The sequence below is a fragment of the Nestor notabilis genome, unplaced genomic scaffold, assembly GCF_000696875.1.
Source record: "Nestor notabilis isolate BGI_N333 unplaced genomic scaffold, ASM69687v1 scaffold34, whole genome shotgun sequence".
In the NCBI taxonomy this organism is placed as follows: domain Eukaryota; kingdom Metazoa; phylum Chordata; class Aves; order Psittaciformes; family Psittacidae; genus Nestor; species Nestor notabilis.
In genome coordinates, this window is record NW_009925862.1 from 23,842 (window position 1) to 40,926 (window position 17,085).

At 45.2% G+C, this 17,085-nt stretch overlaps 1 protein-coding gene across 1 annotated transcript in view; it reads left to right on the forward strand.

Moving 5' to 3' along the window:
* Window positions 1-3,033: 3,033 nt before the first annotated feature.
* Window positions 3,034-17,085, forward strand: part of LOC104404715 (protein phosphatase 1 regulatory subunit 12B-like) — a gene marked incomplete at its 3' end in the record, with an annotated part of 42,876 nt that continues 28,824 nt past the window's right edge. The window contains exons 1-8 of the mRNA XM_010013229.1: window positions 3,034-3,158; window positions 4,420-4,538; window positions 6,816-6,975; window positions 8,869-9,013; window positions 9,491-9,565; window positions 12,022-12,101; window positions 12,617-12,759; window positions 16,634-16,743. Coding sequence (XP_010011531.1) covers window positions 3,052-3,158; window positions 4,420-4,538; window positions 6,816-6,975; window positions 8,869-9,013; window positions 9,491-9,565; window positions 12,022-12,101; window positions 12,617-12,759; window positions 16,634-16,743 — 939 coding nt within the window. The remainder of the gene's footprint in view (window positions 3,159-4,419; window positions 4,539-6,815; window positions 6,976-8,868; window positions 9,014-9,490; window positions 9,566-12,021; window positions 12,102-12,616; window positions 12,760-16,633; window positions 16,744-17,085) is intronic.

Below are 17,085 nucleotides of genomic sequence, written 5' to 3' on the forward strand. Positions count from 1 at the left end.
GCATTCCATGGGAACCACACGAGACAGGGACCAGCACAGTAACAAGGCCAATAAATTTTAAGGGGGGGGCTCTTTTATGCATCTAAACAGTACATCCAGTTGTTTGAGCAAGAACTGGTCTTCTCTCTTGGCAGTTCCCAGTTGGTGCACATGTAGTGGGTGTATTTGGGTGTTTTGAATGATAAACAATGTACACATAATTCTTTATCAAATCTGTCCAAAGCTCACCATATAGAGCCATTCATCAGGCTAAATTTAGATTTATACTCCAGCTGCAGGTAGTACTTAAGCAAATAGAGCAGAGCAGTGAGTGTGCACAGGCATGAACCGTCTGCCTCGGTGCTTGGGCAGAGCCATGCTGATAAAATGCTTCTTCCAGGCTCTAATTTGTTAGGCAGAAGTGGTTGTGCTCGACAGGAAGCACGGATGGGTGCCCTGCTCTTGGAGCAGATGGAAGTAACTCATCAGTAAGATTCTAAGTGTCATTTACTTGAGCTGTGTTGGGGGGGAAGCTTGAAGTGCATCCTAAGCGATGTGAGTGGTAGTAACAGATTAGCTCCGAGTTTTGCAGGCTCAGACTCAAATTCCCAAAGAATTGCCTCTTGAGCTGAAGAGGGATTATGATGTTCCTCTGTGTATCCATGTCCACCTCTGTGTGCATTGCATACATTACCTTCCTGCTGCGTTTGAATGTGTTGGTATGGATGGGAGCCTCTAACAGGTTTGTTAACAGGGATATTCAGGAGTGGATCCCTTCTGGAGTATGTCTTAAAATTAATCACATGCGTATTGGGCACAGTCTAGTAGGAATATTTGGCTTGTGTTTCCTGCTCTCATTGCCTGCTGAGACATGGAGGCTGCCTCTGTACTCCTGTAGCAGGGGGTGTAAGTTGCAGCAAGGAAAATCCTGATTAGATAGTAAAAAACCCAACGCACCGAGAGGATGGTGAAGCACTGGGACAGGGCCCAGACCAGCCATGGAGTCTCCATCCTCACAGACAGTAAGAACCAGCTGGAGCAGGCCCCTGAGCAAGTGGATCTAAGATCAGATTTAGCCCTGCTTTGAGCAGGGGCTTAGACCAGATGATCTGAACCTGGTGGTAGAAGCAACTTTGCATCCACATTGCTCAGACCTGACGCTGTCCTACCCCATTGTGCTTGGACCTGGGACTCCACCAACCCTGGTGTGAGGCTCTGCAGTCCCCAAGAGTTTTGGTTTGGGGAGGTTGGGGTTTTTTTGTTTTGAGGTTTTTATAGTTCTACTGGCTGAAATAGCAGAAGGGCAGCTCCTCCCGAGCTGGGGTTACAGGATGGAGCTGGTTTGTGCCTGAGGGTGGGATAGTGGTGATGGACCAAGCAGGGTGGATGGAGCCAACCCAGGGGCAGGTTCGTCCATTCTGGGTTAGGATCAGTCTCTGTAGTAAACTATTTCTAGCATTATACTTGTGCTTTTCTGGCAAAGGTGAAGGTACACCAGGCTAGAACAGGGCCAGGGAACACATTAACACTCCAGCACAGGCTCAGGTGGGACCCCTTTCCTACTGCCATGTATATTCCCTCCGTGTTCTCATGTTTGTGAAGTCACTGTACGAGGAGGTAGTTTTCTGGAGTGTGCTTCCATAGAGATTTAAACACTAAGTCTGTTGCAGGGCTGCTTGTAAACTAAGCAAATGTAGGAGTAACTGGTGTGTGCAGGTTAAAGGCTATTTGGAGCTTGTGCTTGCAGTAGAAATGACAAGGTGGATGTCGATGTCCCGGTGTAGGCAGGGCTTTCCTTTGAAATGCAGCATGGATGAACATGTTGGATAATACAGGGTTGTCTCCTGTGCTGCTTAGAGACAAGTTCCTCATTTCCATTACTTGCTAGGATAGGAATGGGTAGCTGGGGCTGCTTGTTTTAGAAGCGTGCTCAGACTGGTGATGTGCCCACATCAAGCTGTGCAGAAGGATCCAGTGCTGAGATTTTGGAGGAATTTCACCCAAGCTGATTCCCTCTCTGATAATGAGGAACTGGGTTTCTGCCTGTAGATGGACATGCAGTAAAAGCCTCCTGGTCCTGCTTGGTGCTTCTCAGCTGAGGCACGTGCATTGGGATGTATGTATTAAATTGCCAGCTCATCCTTAAATAGCAGCTTCCACTCAACTGTAAATGCAATGCTGAACGTGCTGTAGCCAGGAACTTGAGGAAGAAGGAATTCCACCCAACAGAACTGCTGAGGCTTGAAAATCTAGCTAGGTTTTCTTCTGGCAGCTTCAAAGCTGGCAGGTCTCTGTGGGTGCAGGCTCTGGACTTAATGCAGCAGCTAATATAGGGTTGTCGTTCTCCTCAGTAGCTCACAGGGTCTGTGGAGCTGACAGGGAAAGTTGGGCTTTGTTATACACAGGAAAATGAAGAGATCCTGCTGCATGTTGTTAACCTCTCTAAAATTCTGCTCCTGCTATGGTTACATCTGGGAAGGGCAACATCCAGTATACAGATGTTCTGCTTTGCTCAGGCTCCTTGAGCTCATGCTTTCACTTCTGATCCCTACCACTAGTGGTATCTCATGTTGTTCAGTGTTACAGTGTCATTTCATCGACATTCAGAGGGAACAGTGTTATCTAAATAAATACATGGCTAGCCTTGCTTACAGGAATTTGATGCCATACCTAAAACTAATGCAGATATATCATTTTACAGTGTGTCCTCACTCCAGCGAGTGGGAGAGAGGAAGGAAACAGATCAGAGGGTGAGCAGTGAAGCCTGAGCAGATTTAGAGGTTGTCCACCTGGGGACTCTCTGAGCTACAGCTAATTTTGGAAAGTTCTGCAATTAATGTATTTTAGCTCACCAGTTCATGATGCCAAAAGTGTGGTACCTTAAAAGTATCCTTAGTTTCCTTAGTGGGAAATACAGCCCAGGAAATTCCCTGCTGCCAAATGCACATGGAGGTTTTACACTTGTTTTAACACCAACACTTTTTTTCTCTCTTCTCTTTCTCTTCAATCCTTCCCTCCCTGGATGTCCTCCCTCCCCTTCTCCCTCAGGCCTGTATAGATGAGAACCTGGACATGGTAAAGTTCCTTGTAGAAAATGGAGCTGATGTCAACCAGCAAGACAACGAGGGCTGGACCCCTCTTCATGCCGTGGCATCATGTGGCTATCTGAACATAGCAGAGTGAGTGAGTTTCAGGCTGTTCTGGGTATTTATAACACTTTCCAGGTCTTTCTCTTTGGAGCAGGAACACAGGCAGTTGATGCTCTGAGACTTACACAGTGTCTTGGGAAGCAATGCTGAACCCCAAACAGGAGATACATGGTGTACTGAAACAGTGCAAAGGGGGATGCACCAGGGCTTACCCTTGGAAAGCAGCTATGTTTTCTTCCCATGGGCAGGCCTGTGTGAGCAGTGCTGCAGTTGTGTGGAGACTCTGGAGAGAGAAGTGCAATGTTCTGGGCTCCACACTCACCAATATGCCAACAGCATCTGTTCTTTCTTTGTATTCAGATCATATGTTTGTTTCTTGCATCCCGTCTCACAAGAGGTGGAGAAGTAGGTAAAAGTAACTGTTTGTTACTTAACCCACTTACAACTGGAGCATTATCTTCTTTTATTTGTTGTTTCATTTACAACACAAGATACTGGGCTCAGCTTGGACATAACCAGGTGAAATTCTATGGCTTGGCAGAGAGATAAGATGATCTAGAGAGCACAAACATAAAATAGATATGAAAGAAGAGACAGTAAATATAACAGTTTTGTCCAGTAGATGTTTAAAGCAAAGCAATAACCTGCTATAAGTGACTCCCAACAAAGATTTGACTCTTCTTGGCACAGTTTCTGATTCCTGGGTTTGAAATAACATTCTGTATCTGATCCAAGTGTTCATTATGCTCACAAAGGACTAACAGCTGGTTTGTCCCAGAGAAGATTCTGATACCAGACTACTCGTTGTGCACCAACAAGTTGCTCTGAGAGCTTGAGAGTTGCTCAAATGTGCGACCTGGAGTCCTAGAATAACTAGAACCAAAGAACAGGCAAATATAAATGGTAGTTTCACAACTGAAATAACTTTTCTCAGGTGAAAGCTGCATTATAGGTTAGAAGAATAGGGGAAAACAATAGGATTTCTCAAGATAGTCCTCTACAGTATATTCTAACAAAACCCAACGAGCCATCTTCTGTGGCTCATGTATTTCTGGGTGTTGTACTCCTCCTAGAACAATTCTCAGCTCTTTGGATGATCCTTTATCAGTTTGCTTTTATTTAACAATGAACTTTTTTAGCCTAGAAATTTGATAAGAGTAAGGTACTCATTTGGTAGTGGAACTTGAATGAGAAAGCCAAGTATCTTGTTCTGCTGCTTGATTTACTGTACTGGTTGCCCTGAAGCCTGCACACAAGGTCTAACACATTGGTATGGGTCTTGATCCCACAGGTTCTTAATTAGTCATGGAGCCAATGTGGCAGCTGTGAACAGTGAAGGTGAGGTCCCATCAGACATCGCAGAGGAAGCAGCCATGAAGGACCTGCTTCTGGAACAAGTGAAGAAACAAGGTAATCAGCAGAGTGAGACCTCTAAGACTTTCTATAAGAAGATTCTGCTGGCTTACTGTCTGTAGGTGAAGAGATCTGCAGTCTGGCCCAGGAGGCAGCAGGCAGATTTTCTTTGGTATCAGAACAGTGGAACAGATGCAGAAGGTTTGTGGTGTGCAGCCTCTGTCCTTAGGATTCTTCAAAGCAAGACACCATGGTACTGAAATCTAATTCATTAGATCTCTTTGCTTTTAAAGTAATATTTAGTTCTGACCTCTGGTGTCAGTGAAAGGTCTTGTTTCACTAAGACTTGGTAACACAGAGGTGAGATTTACAGCCCTGCAAGAGTAGCGACCAGGAAATGAGTGTGCCTGGCCTGGAGTGATCTGCTTTATCCTGATCCTTCCGTAGACTTCTCTGCAGTTCACCTGCTCTGCCACAGACAGGTTGCTCCAAGCCCCTGTGTCCAACCTGCCAGGGATGGGGCAGCCACAGCTTCTCTGCACCCTCACAGGGAAGAACTTCTGCCTAAGAGCTCATCCCAGTCTCCCCTATGGCAGGTTAAAGCCATTCCCCCTTGTCCTGTCCCTACATCCCTTGTCCAAAGCCCCTCTCCAGCTTTTCTGCTGGTCCCAGTACTGATCCCTGAGGAATACTACTCATCACTGGTCTCCACTTGGACATCAAGCCATTTACCACAACTCTGAGTGCAACCATCCAGCCAATTGCTTATCCACCAAGTGGTCCATCCATCAAATCCATGTCTCTCCAGTTTAGAGATGAGGATGTTGTATGAGTGCCAAATGCTCTGCAGAAGCCAAGGTAGATGACACGAGTCACTCTTCCCTTATCCACCAATGCTGTAACCTCAGCCTGTAGTTCCCTGGGTCTTCCTTGTTTCCCTTCTTAAAAATGGGGGTTATGTTTCCCCTTTTCCAGTCAGTGGGAACTTCACCAGACTGCCACGACTTCTCAGTTCCCTCAGTCCCGTGGATGCATCTCATCAGGTCCCATGGACTTGTGCACCTTCAGGTTCCTTAGATGGTCTCGAACCTGATCTTGGTCATAACATGGTTGGAACTGCACAGGACATCAAGGCAGTAATTCTGCCTCAGCTGCAGACATTTGGTCTGACACTTCTTGGGATTCTGCTGGGCTCTTCATTGCTTCGCCACGTTAATGGCATCCTGCTAAGATGCCCTGAAACAACCATCTGTCTCCACCGAGAAGCTTCCCATTGACACAGTTTGAAAGGCTCATAACTTCTGGAGTAAATGTGGTATGAACTTTAAATAAGCATCATCCAGCTCTGCAGCCTCTCTTCAGCAATAGCTGTAAGCAGATGCCTGCTGCATACTGCAACAGCAGGAGAAGCGTGGATGATTCCCCTTCCCAGCCTCCAGCCACTGTGCCTCAAGGAATTCCTGAGCCAGATGGGCCCTGTGTGTACTCGTGAATCCCCCCATGGCTTTCTGTTCCATGAACCTGCAGAGTCCTTCCTGGGAGCTCTGGCATGTATAGCATTGTGCTTAATAACTACAAATTTGTCTAATCCTTGTTCTGAAGCCAGTTGTATTTCTAATCTTTGCAGCATCCTGTGGCAGTGGGTTTCACAGCTCAGGCTCCGAGTTGGTGTTTTCCTTTGTTCTCTATTAAATCCAATGCACCATAATTTAATTTGGAATCACATCATTGTTAGACTGAAAGAACTAATCCCTGGGGACAGTTGCTCTTCAGCACCCTTGGTTGCTGAGATTTCTCATCTTCTCCTTCATGATTTTTTCCTGTGTCAGCAAGCTCTAGGCTGATCAACCTTGTATGGAGCTTCTGATTGATAGATCATCCTTACATGACCTCAATGTAGCCTGCAGATTGCACTGAGTTTTGAGTGAGCATACAGCTGGGGCCATGCTGCTCTTGCAAGAGATCATCTCTCCAGATCTTCACTGTAGATGATACTCATTATACTGTCACTGTAGTTAAGCTGTTGTTTGTGACTTTGTTGTTTCGGTTTAGGACACTGTGTATTTAGAATGCAGCCCTTCCACCCATAGCTCACAGCTGAGCTGTTGGTTGGGCTGCTTTGCAACCAGTGGCTCAACTTTCAGATTTTTAGGTCAGACAGCTTTGAGGTGCTGTCACTGATGCAGGAGTTCTCCAATTCCTGGAAGATGCTTTTGTTTGTGGATGAATACAAATGAGTCAGTAATGTTGCACAGCAAGTGAAACAGGGTAAGTTTAACAAGTCCATGAGAGCTTTCACTTCACAAGCTCTTATTCTGTGCTTCACCCTCTTAGGTGTAGACATAGACCTGGCAAGAAAAGAAGAGGAGCAGCAGATGCTGCAGGATGCCCGACAGTGGCTGAACAGTGGGAGGATTGAAGATCCAAAGCAGCCTCGCACGGGCGCCACGGCTCTTCACGTCGCTGCAGCAAAGGGCTATTCTGAAGTCATGAGGTAGGAGCTCCTGCCCAGGGCTGGTGCAGTGAATTAGCTTTCTAGGTGAGAGAAATTTGTTTCATAGTGAGTTTTCAGCCTATAAAGTGGCAATGCATGCTGAATGACAAGCACAAACACCCCAGCACCTTACATGACCAGACTGGTGGAAGAGTGCAGCATCCACCCCTAGCTCACTGTCCTCTGCTCCTTAATGCTACTGCTCCTGCAGCCACCAGCAGTGACAGAGGGATCCCCACATGTAACACTTCTGCTTCTGCTCTGGCACAAACAAGCTGCTTAGGAGCAGAAACTTGCCCAATGTAGTGTTTAATGGGCATGAAGCATTAATATTTTCACAGGTAAGGTCAAGTTTAGGTTCCCAATAATAAAGCTTTCTTCTCTACTCTTTATGTCTGGGTGGAGCTGCCCGTAAACATCAGCAAGGTTACTCTATTTTCCGTATTAAAATCCTTTCTGGAAGTGTTCATCTATCTTGATCCTTGATTTCATAGTTTTAAGTGGCATGACTGTGTGGACTAGAAATGTAATATCTCCTGAATTTGAGGTGTTGGTCCCGAGGACTTTCGGTGGAGGGTTGTATGTCTTGTACTCCTCAAGAAGTATTCACTGTGTGCAGGGTGACTTGGTTCTGGACAGCTATTCCTTGACATTAATTGTTACAAAGATAAACAGATCTCACAGAAAGCTGACATTGTTTCCCTCTGGTGTATTTATCTGTAAGTTCACATAGGAAGCTTCAGTGACTTAAACCAAAGGGGCCGAGAGCCAGGAGCTCGTGAACTCACAACTGAGATGTGGAATTTGTGACCTTGAGGCTCTCAGCAGCTCTGTTCCTCCCTTTTGCCAGCTTGAAAACCAACATAAAGTTAGCATCTAATTTAAAATTTCTTTCACTGCTGCTAGAGTGTGACTGGGTTTTATTTAGCACGGTAACACATTGGTGTAGAGCTGCAGGAGCTTCCAAACTGCTGCTGCCATTCTGGGGCTCTGCTGGATTTCACTTGTGCTGCAGGAAGGTGCCTCTGGATACTGGAATTACCCACAATGGAAATTTTCAGTAGCAGTTTTACTGGACTTGCAATATTCCCCTGGGATGTTCTTTAGTATTTAAGCAACTTGGATAATAGTTTTGATACATGAACTGCTCAGTACTTCCATCTAATCACTGGTATAACAGCAGGCATGTGCCTCTGAAGCTTCAGACTGCAGTTGACTCTCTTCTGTTTGCTTTGGTTTTAAATATTCAAGCTCCACATGCTATGAAGCACTCTGTGTAATCTCAGAGTGTGCAAGGACTAGTCTGCAGAAATGCATTTTAGGTAATTTAACCCAAATGTGGGTTATTTAACCTACACATTTCACATCTGTCAGTCACAGTAATGTCACTGTGTTACCAGGCACTGTCTCCTCAGGGACCATTCCTGCAGTGTGGCCTGGCTCTCTGGTAGAGCCAAGACTGAGCTCCAGTTACCAAATGTCCTTTTCCTGCCAGGTACTGGGCTTGGCTTCTTGTTGTGGAGATGGCAGTCAGCAGGGATGTTTGCTTAGTGCCCAGCGACTCTGGTGTCTCGTCCATCAAAGCAGGAGTTCAGCCTGGGTCACTGACACCAGGTTAGAAATTAAGGTGTTCTCCCAATTTAGGATGTGCTGGAAGGGAACCTTATCACTTAGACATATTCCAGCAGGTTTTACAGTGAAGTCACTTTTCATTTACTGCCCTTTCCTGTTGCAGTTGCAAGCACATCAAGTGGGATGTTGCTGAGGTGAATAAACAAGAAACTACAGGCTTATTGTGCACTGTGCTACTACCCTGTGGCTCACGGTGGGAACTCGGCTGTGACAAGAAGCCATTCTTGGGTGGGCAGAAATCAATATTGCTTCTTTCCCCAGGCTCTTGATCCAGGCTGGGTTTAACTTGAATGTCCAGGACAATGATGGGTGGACACCGCTCCATGCTGCGGCGCACTGGGGAGTGAAGGAAGCCTGCTCCATCCTGGCTGAGGCCCTGTGTGATATGGACATCAGGAACAAGCTGGTTAGTATGCACAGGTGTTGGCACAACTTGTGTAATCTGTTTGATAGCCAGATTAATATCAACTTTATCGCCCACCACTTGATCTAACGCCATGACAATGGCTCGCTGATGACTGGCAGCCTTTCAGGACGTTCAAATACACCATGATACAGTAGAGCAGGTTATTCACTTTCCTTATCACTACAAGAGTGTCCTTTATAGATACGTGGACACTCAGATCTGTTAGTCCTGGCTGTTAGATTTTTGAGCAGCAGCAGTCAGGAAACCACCCTTCCATGATTAAGGTTGCTCTGATCATGGATTGAGTCACGAAGCTGCCATCACTTTTGTGTGGCTTTCTCTACTCTGGAGTGAAGCAGAGTATGTTACTCAGTGCTTGGGAGGGAGGGTGTGGAGCATGTTCACTTTTGTTCTTCACTGGTGAATACTAACACCACGCTGTATCGGATATCCTCTTGTCTTCTCTCCTTGCCTCAGGGCCAGACACCGTTCGACGTGGCTGATGAGGGCCTGGTGGAGCATTTAGAAATGCTGCAGAAGAAACAGACTGTGGTGAGTTTCTGGCAGATCATTTTCCACCTCTCCAATTACCTTTTCATGCACGGGTATTCTCTAAGACATGTGGCATCAACAGACGCAGGAAGCTGAGGCCCAGCTGGGTTTTTTTATGTTAGTCATTAGGAATCTTTAATTACACCAATATTTTTACTAGCCAGAAATCTGGAAAACTGGGTGACTGCACCAAGGTCAGTCAGCACCAAGGTGCTGACACACAGAACGATGCAAACTGGTAAGGCATGTCTAGTTCATCTTTGGAGTTACAATGCTGCAGTTCCTTTTGTTAGCTGGCAAGCTCTCGAGCATCAAACTGCTCTTACTGAGTTACTACCCAAGTCACCTTTGTGTTTACATCCAAGGAAATCTGCTGCCACTGTTGAGAGAGATCTGTTGCCATGTCTGCCTTGCTTACAACAGGGAGACTTCTGAGTGAGAAGGAATTACGAACTCCAGGGAATTCTGGACTAAAAGAAATGGTGATTTCAAAACCATTTCAAATTGCCATTTCATAATGCGATGGAGAGATTGGAAGGGGTTATAAGCAGAGACTTGACATAAAAAAGGAAAGCAGAAATATATCTCCATCCCAAAAAAAGCCAGAACGTTGGGTTTGGATTGTGCTTTTTCCTGTTTCATGTGGTCTCTACAATTATCCCATTTGGGTGTTCCCAAAAAAACAAACCAGCCTTCTTATTAAAACAAAAATCAATCAGTGAGTATCATTGAAACAGTTGGATCCAGAACCAGACATCATGAGAACACTGCTGATAAAACCCAGTGAAGTATTTTGAGGAACTGACAATGTGGGTGGCAGAGCTGGAGCTCTGCTCACAACACAGCTGCTGCCATCCCTAAATAGCATCCTGAACATTCACTGCAACTTCTTACAGATTAATCAGCTTCTCCCTAAATGAGGTGTTGATAAATACTCGGTGTTGTGGTTTGGGTTTCCTCCGATCTCACTGCATCAGGGTGCTGCAGATAACTGCCCTCCTCAGTGGAAAAGAAAAGGAAGCAGCAAAACAAAGACAAAAATTGTCAGTCCTGCTTCCCAGGGTTGGCAACCCCCTTGTTCTATACAGCAGCACTATAAAAAAGCCTTCTCCATTTATTAGCTATTGTAGAACTGTGGAGAAGAGAAGAAGCCAGGTTTAATCACACTTTGGTTTTAGTGGATATGATTTTTGTCATAATATGCCATTTTATCCTGTGTATTTGGCATGTGTCATTTTATCACTTCAAATAGAAACTGTACATTTGATAAGGCTGCAGCAAGTAGTTCAACCTGCTCTAGTGGAAGATTTCCCTGCCCATGGCAGTTGATTGGAACTGGATGAGTTTTCAGGTCCCTTCCAACCCAAACCAGGCTGGGATTCTGTGATTTCTCCAACTACATTATTTCACTTTCAAAATACTTCTCAAATCAGATTTTGTTTTAATCTAAAGCTTGTAGCAGAACAACATCCCATCCTTGCTAAAAGATTTGCTGCTGTTATTGGAGGGAAGGGGAGATTTTGTTTGCTGGAAGCAATTTGTTTGGGTCTGGACTTTTTCTCCCAGTCTCTGAATGACCTGTGAATGGAGCAGGCTCTTTCCTGCACTCCCCTTCACTGTGCTTCAGCAGTTCTGTTTTGCACCATGCTCTACCCTAAATCTTGTCTCCTTGCTGCACTCCATGTGGCTTCTCCCACATTCAGGATTTGCAGAGCTTTTGCTGCTAGTGCCTGATGTCAGTTCCTATCAAAGGAGAAAGAAAACTAGGCTAGACATGACACAGAGACAGCCTTAGAAGTGAGACACTGATTGCCATCCCTTTTTCTACCTCTGCTGTGCCTGTGCTTCTGGAAGGTACTGATACCAGTTTTTGGTTACTGTTTTGCCCATCAGTAGTGACAAAATGAATGTTGCTGCTCTCTGGGCCGAATATTTCAGTGGCTGTGATGATCACAGGTATTCTTGTGCCATGACTTAATGCTGGCATTTGAGAGGCATAGAAGTGCACCATCCTCATGGGAGATCCGTTGGCTGCTTGTGGGGGGAATGCTTTCCTCTGGGAGCAAGTCAAGAATAGCTACAAAGGCAGCAGGTTTTTAACTGAATCTGGCCTGATTTCCTGGGCATACAAACAGTGTGGACAGAGCCTCTGTGCTGGGTCTGCATGGGCAGGTGCAGGGCAGTGCTGTTGAAATGGGATTTGGCTTCAGGTCACTGCTGCTGGCTTCTCTGAAGGTGTTATTAAACTGCAGCTCGAGTCTAAGGACATGCTGGTGTGGAGCTGTAGTCCAGGACATCCAGTGCTCCTGCAGATGTGCATCTGTTACATTGGCTTGTTAGACAACTCCATGAGGGTGGGATGACCTTATGCTGTGATAATTATTGGATGGTGCAGAGGTGGTTTGTTAACATGTCTCTTTTCATTCTTTCTCCAATCTCCTTGGACTTTCTGACAGTTGCGAAGTGAGAAGGAGACGAGGAATAAGCTGATTGAAGCTGACATGAATGGCAAGCCTCAAAGCAGACTCTTCCCCAAGTACGTCTTTCCTCTTTGTTGTAAAGAATCCACCCAGGGAGTGCTGGGAGCCCAGGTTCATCTATTAGCAGTCACTGCTGTTCATGTTCATTTCATGGTTTCTTTTAAATCTGAGCTCTCTCAATACCACTTAAAGTGTTTCTTAACATCCCTCCTGAGTGGTAGAACAAGGAGTGGGGCTGGTGCTTGGTCCCTTGCTCTTGCTGAGCATCAGTTTGAACTTTGGGCTGAGAACTGCACCTTTGCAGTTGCCCAGAGCCCAGCCAATGGTTGGGTTGAACTGGGAGAAGAGAAGCCACATGTCTATGGATTGAGAAATGCTTGCAGATTTAGGAAATGTGAGACTGGTGTTGGAATCCATGGAAAATGGGCAGTGCTGAAGTGCTGGGATGTTGAGTCTGTAGATGGATTCTGTCCTTTTTTTAATTCTGTATGTGGCAAATCATGTGTGTTCCTGAGAAGTAAAACTCAGAAGTAACTCGCCTGGTAGTCCTTGAAATGTCTCTGTCTTGCAGCAAGGAGAAGATTCTTTATGAGGAAGACACACTGAAGTCCATGGAGATGGAGGAAGAGAACAAGGACTCTAGCAGTTCTAGTTCTGAAGAGGAGGAGGAAGCTGAAGATGAAGTTTCAGAATCAGATGCTGAAAAGGAATCAGGTACAGCCTTGGATTTAAAAACTAGCCTAGCAAGATTAGGGGATCAGTTTGCTTAGTTCTTAAAGACATCCTGAAAGTCTCACATCCAGTGTATACGTATAGAATAAGGAAAACTCTGTAGCTGAGGGTGGAATTTTAATTTCTACTTCCAGCTCACTGTCCATAGGCTGTTCTTCAACAGAAGGCTCTTTCTCGTTGGCTGGGTTCAGGATGAATGCTTCAGTTGCTGGGAGTTGGTAGGAAAGCAGTTGAACATATAGGAAGTTAACAGCCTGTTGTATTTGGATCAGAGAAATGAAATGAAGGGCTGAAGCTGCTCTGTGTAATTATAGGGATGAGGAGCTTTTTTCTGATGCTGATGTATAATAATTGCAAGACATAGTAGAAAAGAAGGATTAAGTACATGGAGTCACGTTAGCCTTTACATTACAGCATAATGCTGGCATCCCTCTCCCATTCTTTATCCATAATTTCTGTGGTTTCCTTAATTGCAACAGCCTATATGTGCAGCACAGGAAGTGTGAGTGGAGAGACTTATTTTTGCAGTAAGCCAAGACTGTCTCATACTTAATATTTCTGCAAAGAGAGCTGGATCTTGAACTTACATATTTCATGGTTAAACTACTCTCAACATAAGCTTACTTGCCCTCTATCCCAATATACTAATAAAGAAGTTATAGAGTCATAGAACTCTTTAGGTTGGACAAGACCTTTGAGATCATCAAGTTCGTGCAGAGAAGTGTAGTTTAAATTTTGTCCCACTTCTTGTGCCAATAAAACTGTCACCTCCATTCTAATGGTATCAGTTACCACGTTTATCCCAGTATGAGAGGTGTTGAAATCACCTTTATTTGCTCCATAAATCAGGGTTTTACAAGAGAGCAGTCCTATACAGCTATGTGCCAATGCTTGTAAATGTGATAGGAACCTGACCAGAGCTGGAAGAAGTGGAGCTATGTGGTGTTTAACTGATCCAGGACAGCATAAGGTCCCTCAGCAAGGGAAGAGCTACAGCACTCAGCATGAATTTTGTCTAAAGCCAAAGCAGGTCTTTTTATTGAGTTAATTCACTGAGCAAAGCACATTATACTTATCTATTGCAAACCACTAAAGCTAAAACAAGTTGAAGACAGAAAGCATTCGAGGAACAATTAAGCATCAGTCTTTGGTGCTCTCCCTTCCCAGAGAGATTGTTGGCTCCTTTGAGAAATTCCAGTCAGAACTGGAACTCTACCTTGTGAACTTCTTACGTCTCTAGCACGATGCTCATGGACTTGTCCCACTGGATGCAGCACAGTGTTGGTAATCCTCTTAAAACCTGAATCTTGAGATAGCCACATCAGCCCAGATGTTATAGGAGGACTCCAAAGAGAAGGAGGGATGCAACAAGACCTTTTCATAGGAAATGATAAGTGTCATATTATTACTAGTTTCATGAGGAGCAATTATGCTTTATTATCTGCTAAACCCTGTAAATGCTCGAATGGCTTCAGGAGGCACCTTTTTGAAAACATGGAAATTATTTCCTTATTCCTCTTCATCATCTTCTGTGATTTAACTTGGCTTTGTAATTCTGAGCAGTGCTGGACAAAGAGAAGACAACTGTTGTGCTACAGTGTCCAAAGTGCAGACGAAGGGGAAAAAAAAGGCCAAAATATTGTTATGAGTTCTTCAGACCCAGGAGGCTGAGTGCATTAATGCCACTTTATTCATCGTGAGCACAATTAACAATTTGCCATTGGGATGTATATCAACAAGTGAAAGATCAGTCTAAAATTCTATGGTCATTGTCTGTGCTGGTAACCATGCCAGTCTGTAATTATTGTGAGTTCAAGCAGGCCAGGGAACCTTTCAGTGTTGGTTTGGGATTTTGGTTTGGGTTTTAAAAGAAACCCCCCCAAAACCCCTTAAGAAATAAGATAATTCTGCCAAATTAGAGAACTAAATGTTTAGTGTCACCTAATTTGCTTTGGGGACATTGAACTAATCCACACCAGTTTCCCTGATTGGAGTTTCAACGTGGTTTAGTGGTGGATTTGGCAGTCCTGGAGTGAAGGTTGGACTTGCTGATCTTAAAGGTCTTTTCTAACCTCGTTCATTCTACAGTTCTAGGAGTCTGGGATGTTTATTGCTGAACTTCAGTAAAAGGCAATGTGTGATCCTGCCCTGGAGACAGTGATGCCTCTGGTCATGCAGTCACTTGTGCTGCCAGCACAAGGTGCTTTTCTCTGTCCTCCTCCTGCACCTAGCTCCTTTCGGCCACCTTGCTCACAGTTAGAGTTCTCCCCAGCCTGTCATTACCCCTTCAGCTTGTGCCCTTGTAATTAGGCTGGACTTCAAAAGCTGACCTCTGTACTATAAACTTCCAGAGCGGGCTCGAGCCACCACCCAGCCCAGCCTGTAAATCCTGCTGGCCCTCAGGTCAGCTCTGTTCTCCCCTCCCTGCCCTGTCGAGGCTTCTCCTGGGTTTTACAGGCTTCAGTCTCAAGAGCTCAGCACATGGCAAGTGTGGGATGTTTTGTCTGTATGTATTTCCATGGACTGCTGTATGCCAAGTCAGGCCTGGAAGGAGAAATGGGTAGTCTACTGCCCTGTCCTAAAAGGGCTGTTTGAAAAGTGTAGTTCACCTGAGCCTTAGGCTCTAGGGATGAAATACTCTGTTTAGGTGACTTTGGAAGTCCTGAGATAATACCAAGAGAAGGAAAGGTGGCTGAGACTCCACTATCATGCAGCCCTTCCCAGGGAAGATGCATCTTTGTCTCTCCCATTCTGGATCTGTCAGTCCTGCTAACTGCCTGTTATTTTTATCTTTGGCTTGCTCTTTGCTGTTTCCCATGTCCTGTGAATGCTGTTTTCTAGGAGTGAGAACATTCGTTTCACGAAGATTGATCTTCGCGCTGCAAGGTGCCATTCTCACAGATGCTCCATACCAAACTGCTTTTCTGTGTGACACCAGATCTTTATGCACTGCACATACCTCATTTCCTAGTTCTGTTTGGGTGCTTACACTTCAAATGACTTTATTTTTTCAAACCCATGAGTCGTGAGGCACTCAGAGCTGCGAGAGGCAAACGGTGTCCTCTTGCTGTCGGTACATCATATGTCAGGCATGTTGCTTGTGGCTGTGTTTGGTAAATAGTCTGCCTTAGAGCCCTGTGTGCTCCTGATGACTGAACCTATTGCCTGAGACACAGTTTCCACTTACTCTGCCCTGGAAATGTCTTGGTGGATGTTCTTATGTCAAGCAGGGTGCATAGATGTAAGAATTCAATGTAATCCTGGATGATTGCACTTGTCCACCAAGCAGGGAGCCAGCTTTGGTAGGGTTGGTTTAGCTTGCTTTGAGCCTCATTAAAGGGTTTTATGCTGGGCATCAGTTCTGGCTTCATGTAGAAAGATGGATTTTGCTGTAGAAGACCAGAAATTCTGCTCCCAGCATAAAGAGCTGCAGCAGAAGCGAGTGATGAAACACACCATCCACGTGCTGTGACGTGCACTCATGTGCTGCACTGGGAATGGCACGTTCTGCTCTTCCCAAGTTTTACAAGGGAAGAACAATCCCTGAGAGGAAACAAAACTGTGAATCAACAAAGAATCTGTGCTCCTGCGGGTGCTTTCTGCAAAGGTTCTGCTTGTCTGTGGGGATGAAGTTCAAATCTTTGCCTGGCAAATGTATCCATCATATTTGTTCAGAAGTAGAAGCCTCCTTGCAGAAAGCCCTGGTTCACCTGGGCACTGACATCTGCTCTGGTCAGAGGTGTACTGAGGTCACAGCAACACTGAACTTGAGCCTAGTGCACACTGTGCTTGTAAAGAGGGGCTTTGGAAGCACAATACTGAAGCATTTGGTTTCTCTTCTTGTTTAAAATTGTAGAAAGGAAGGAAGAGCCCTTTGCCAACCACTCCAGCCATGAAACCAGGCCTAGCATCACTGAGCAAATACCACCACCTGAGCCCAACTCCTTCACTGCATCTGCCAGAAGAGTAAGTGAATTTGGAATCAATGGGGACTCCAGCAGTGCTGGCAAGCAGTAGGTTCTACTGGGAAATGGATGCTCTGATTTTCAGAGGCGTTGTAAGACTTGAATGTAGGAAAGCATGACAGTATGCAATGTTGATAAAACTGTGTTGACAGTATAGGACTGCCACGAAGGAGGATGTTTGTACAATAAGGTTCCTCTTGAATCTCTTACCCTCCGAAGCAAATCGCACTGTTCACAAGAGAAACCCAGCTCACCACATGTGCTTTGTGTCGCTGTCAGTTCTCAGACACCTGATACCAATCTTTGGCCAGCAGGAGATCTTTCACCAAAGCTGGTTCCTGCT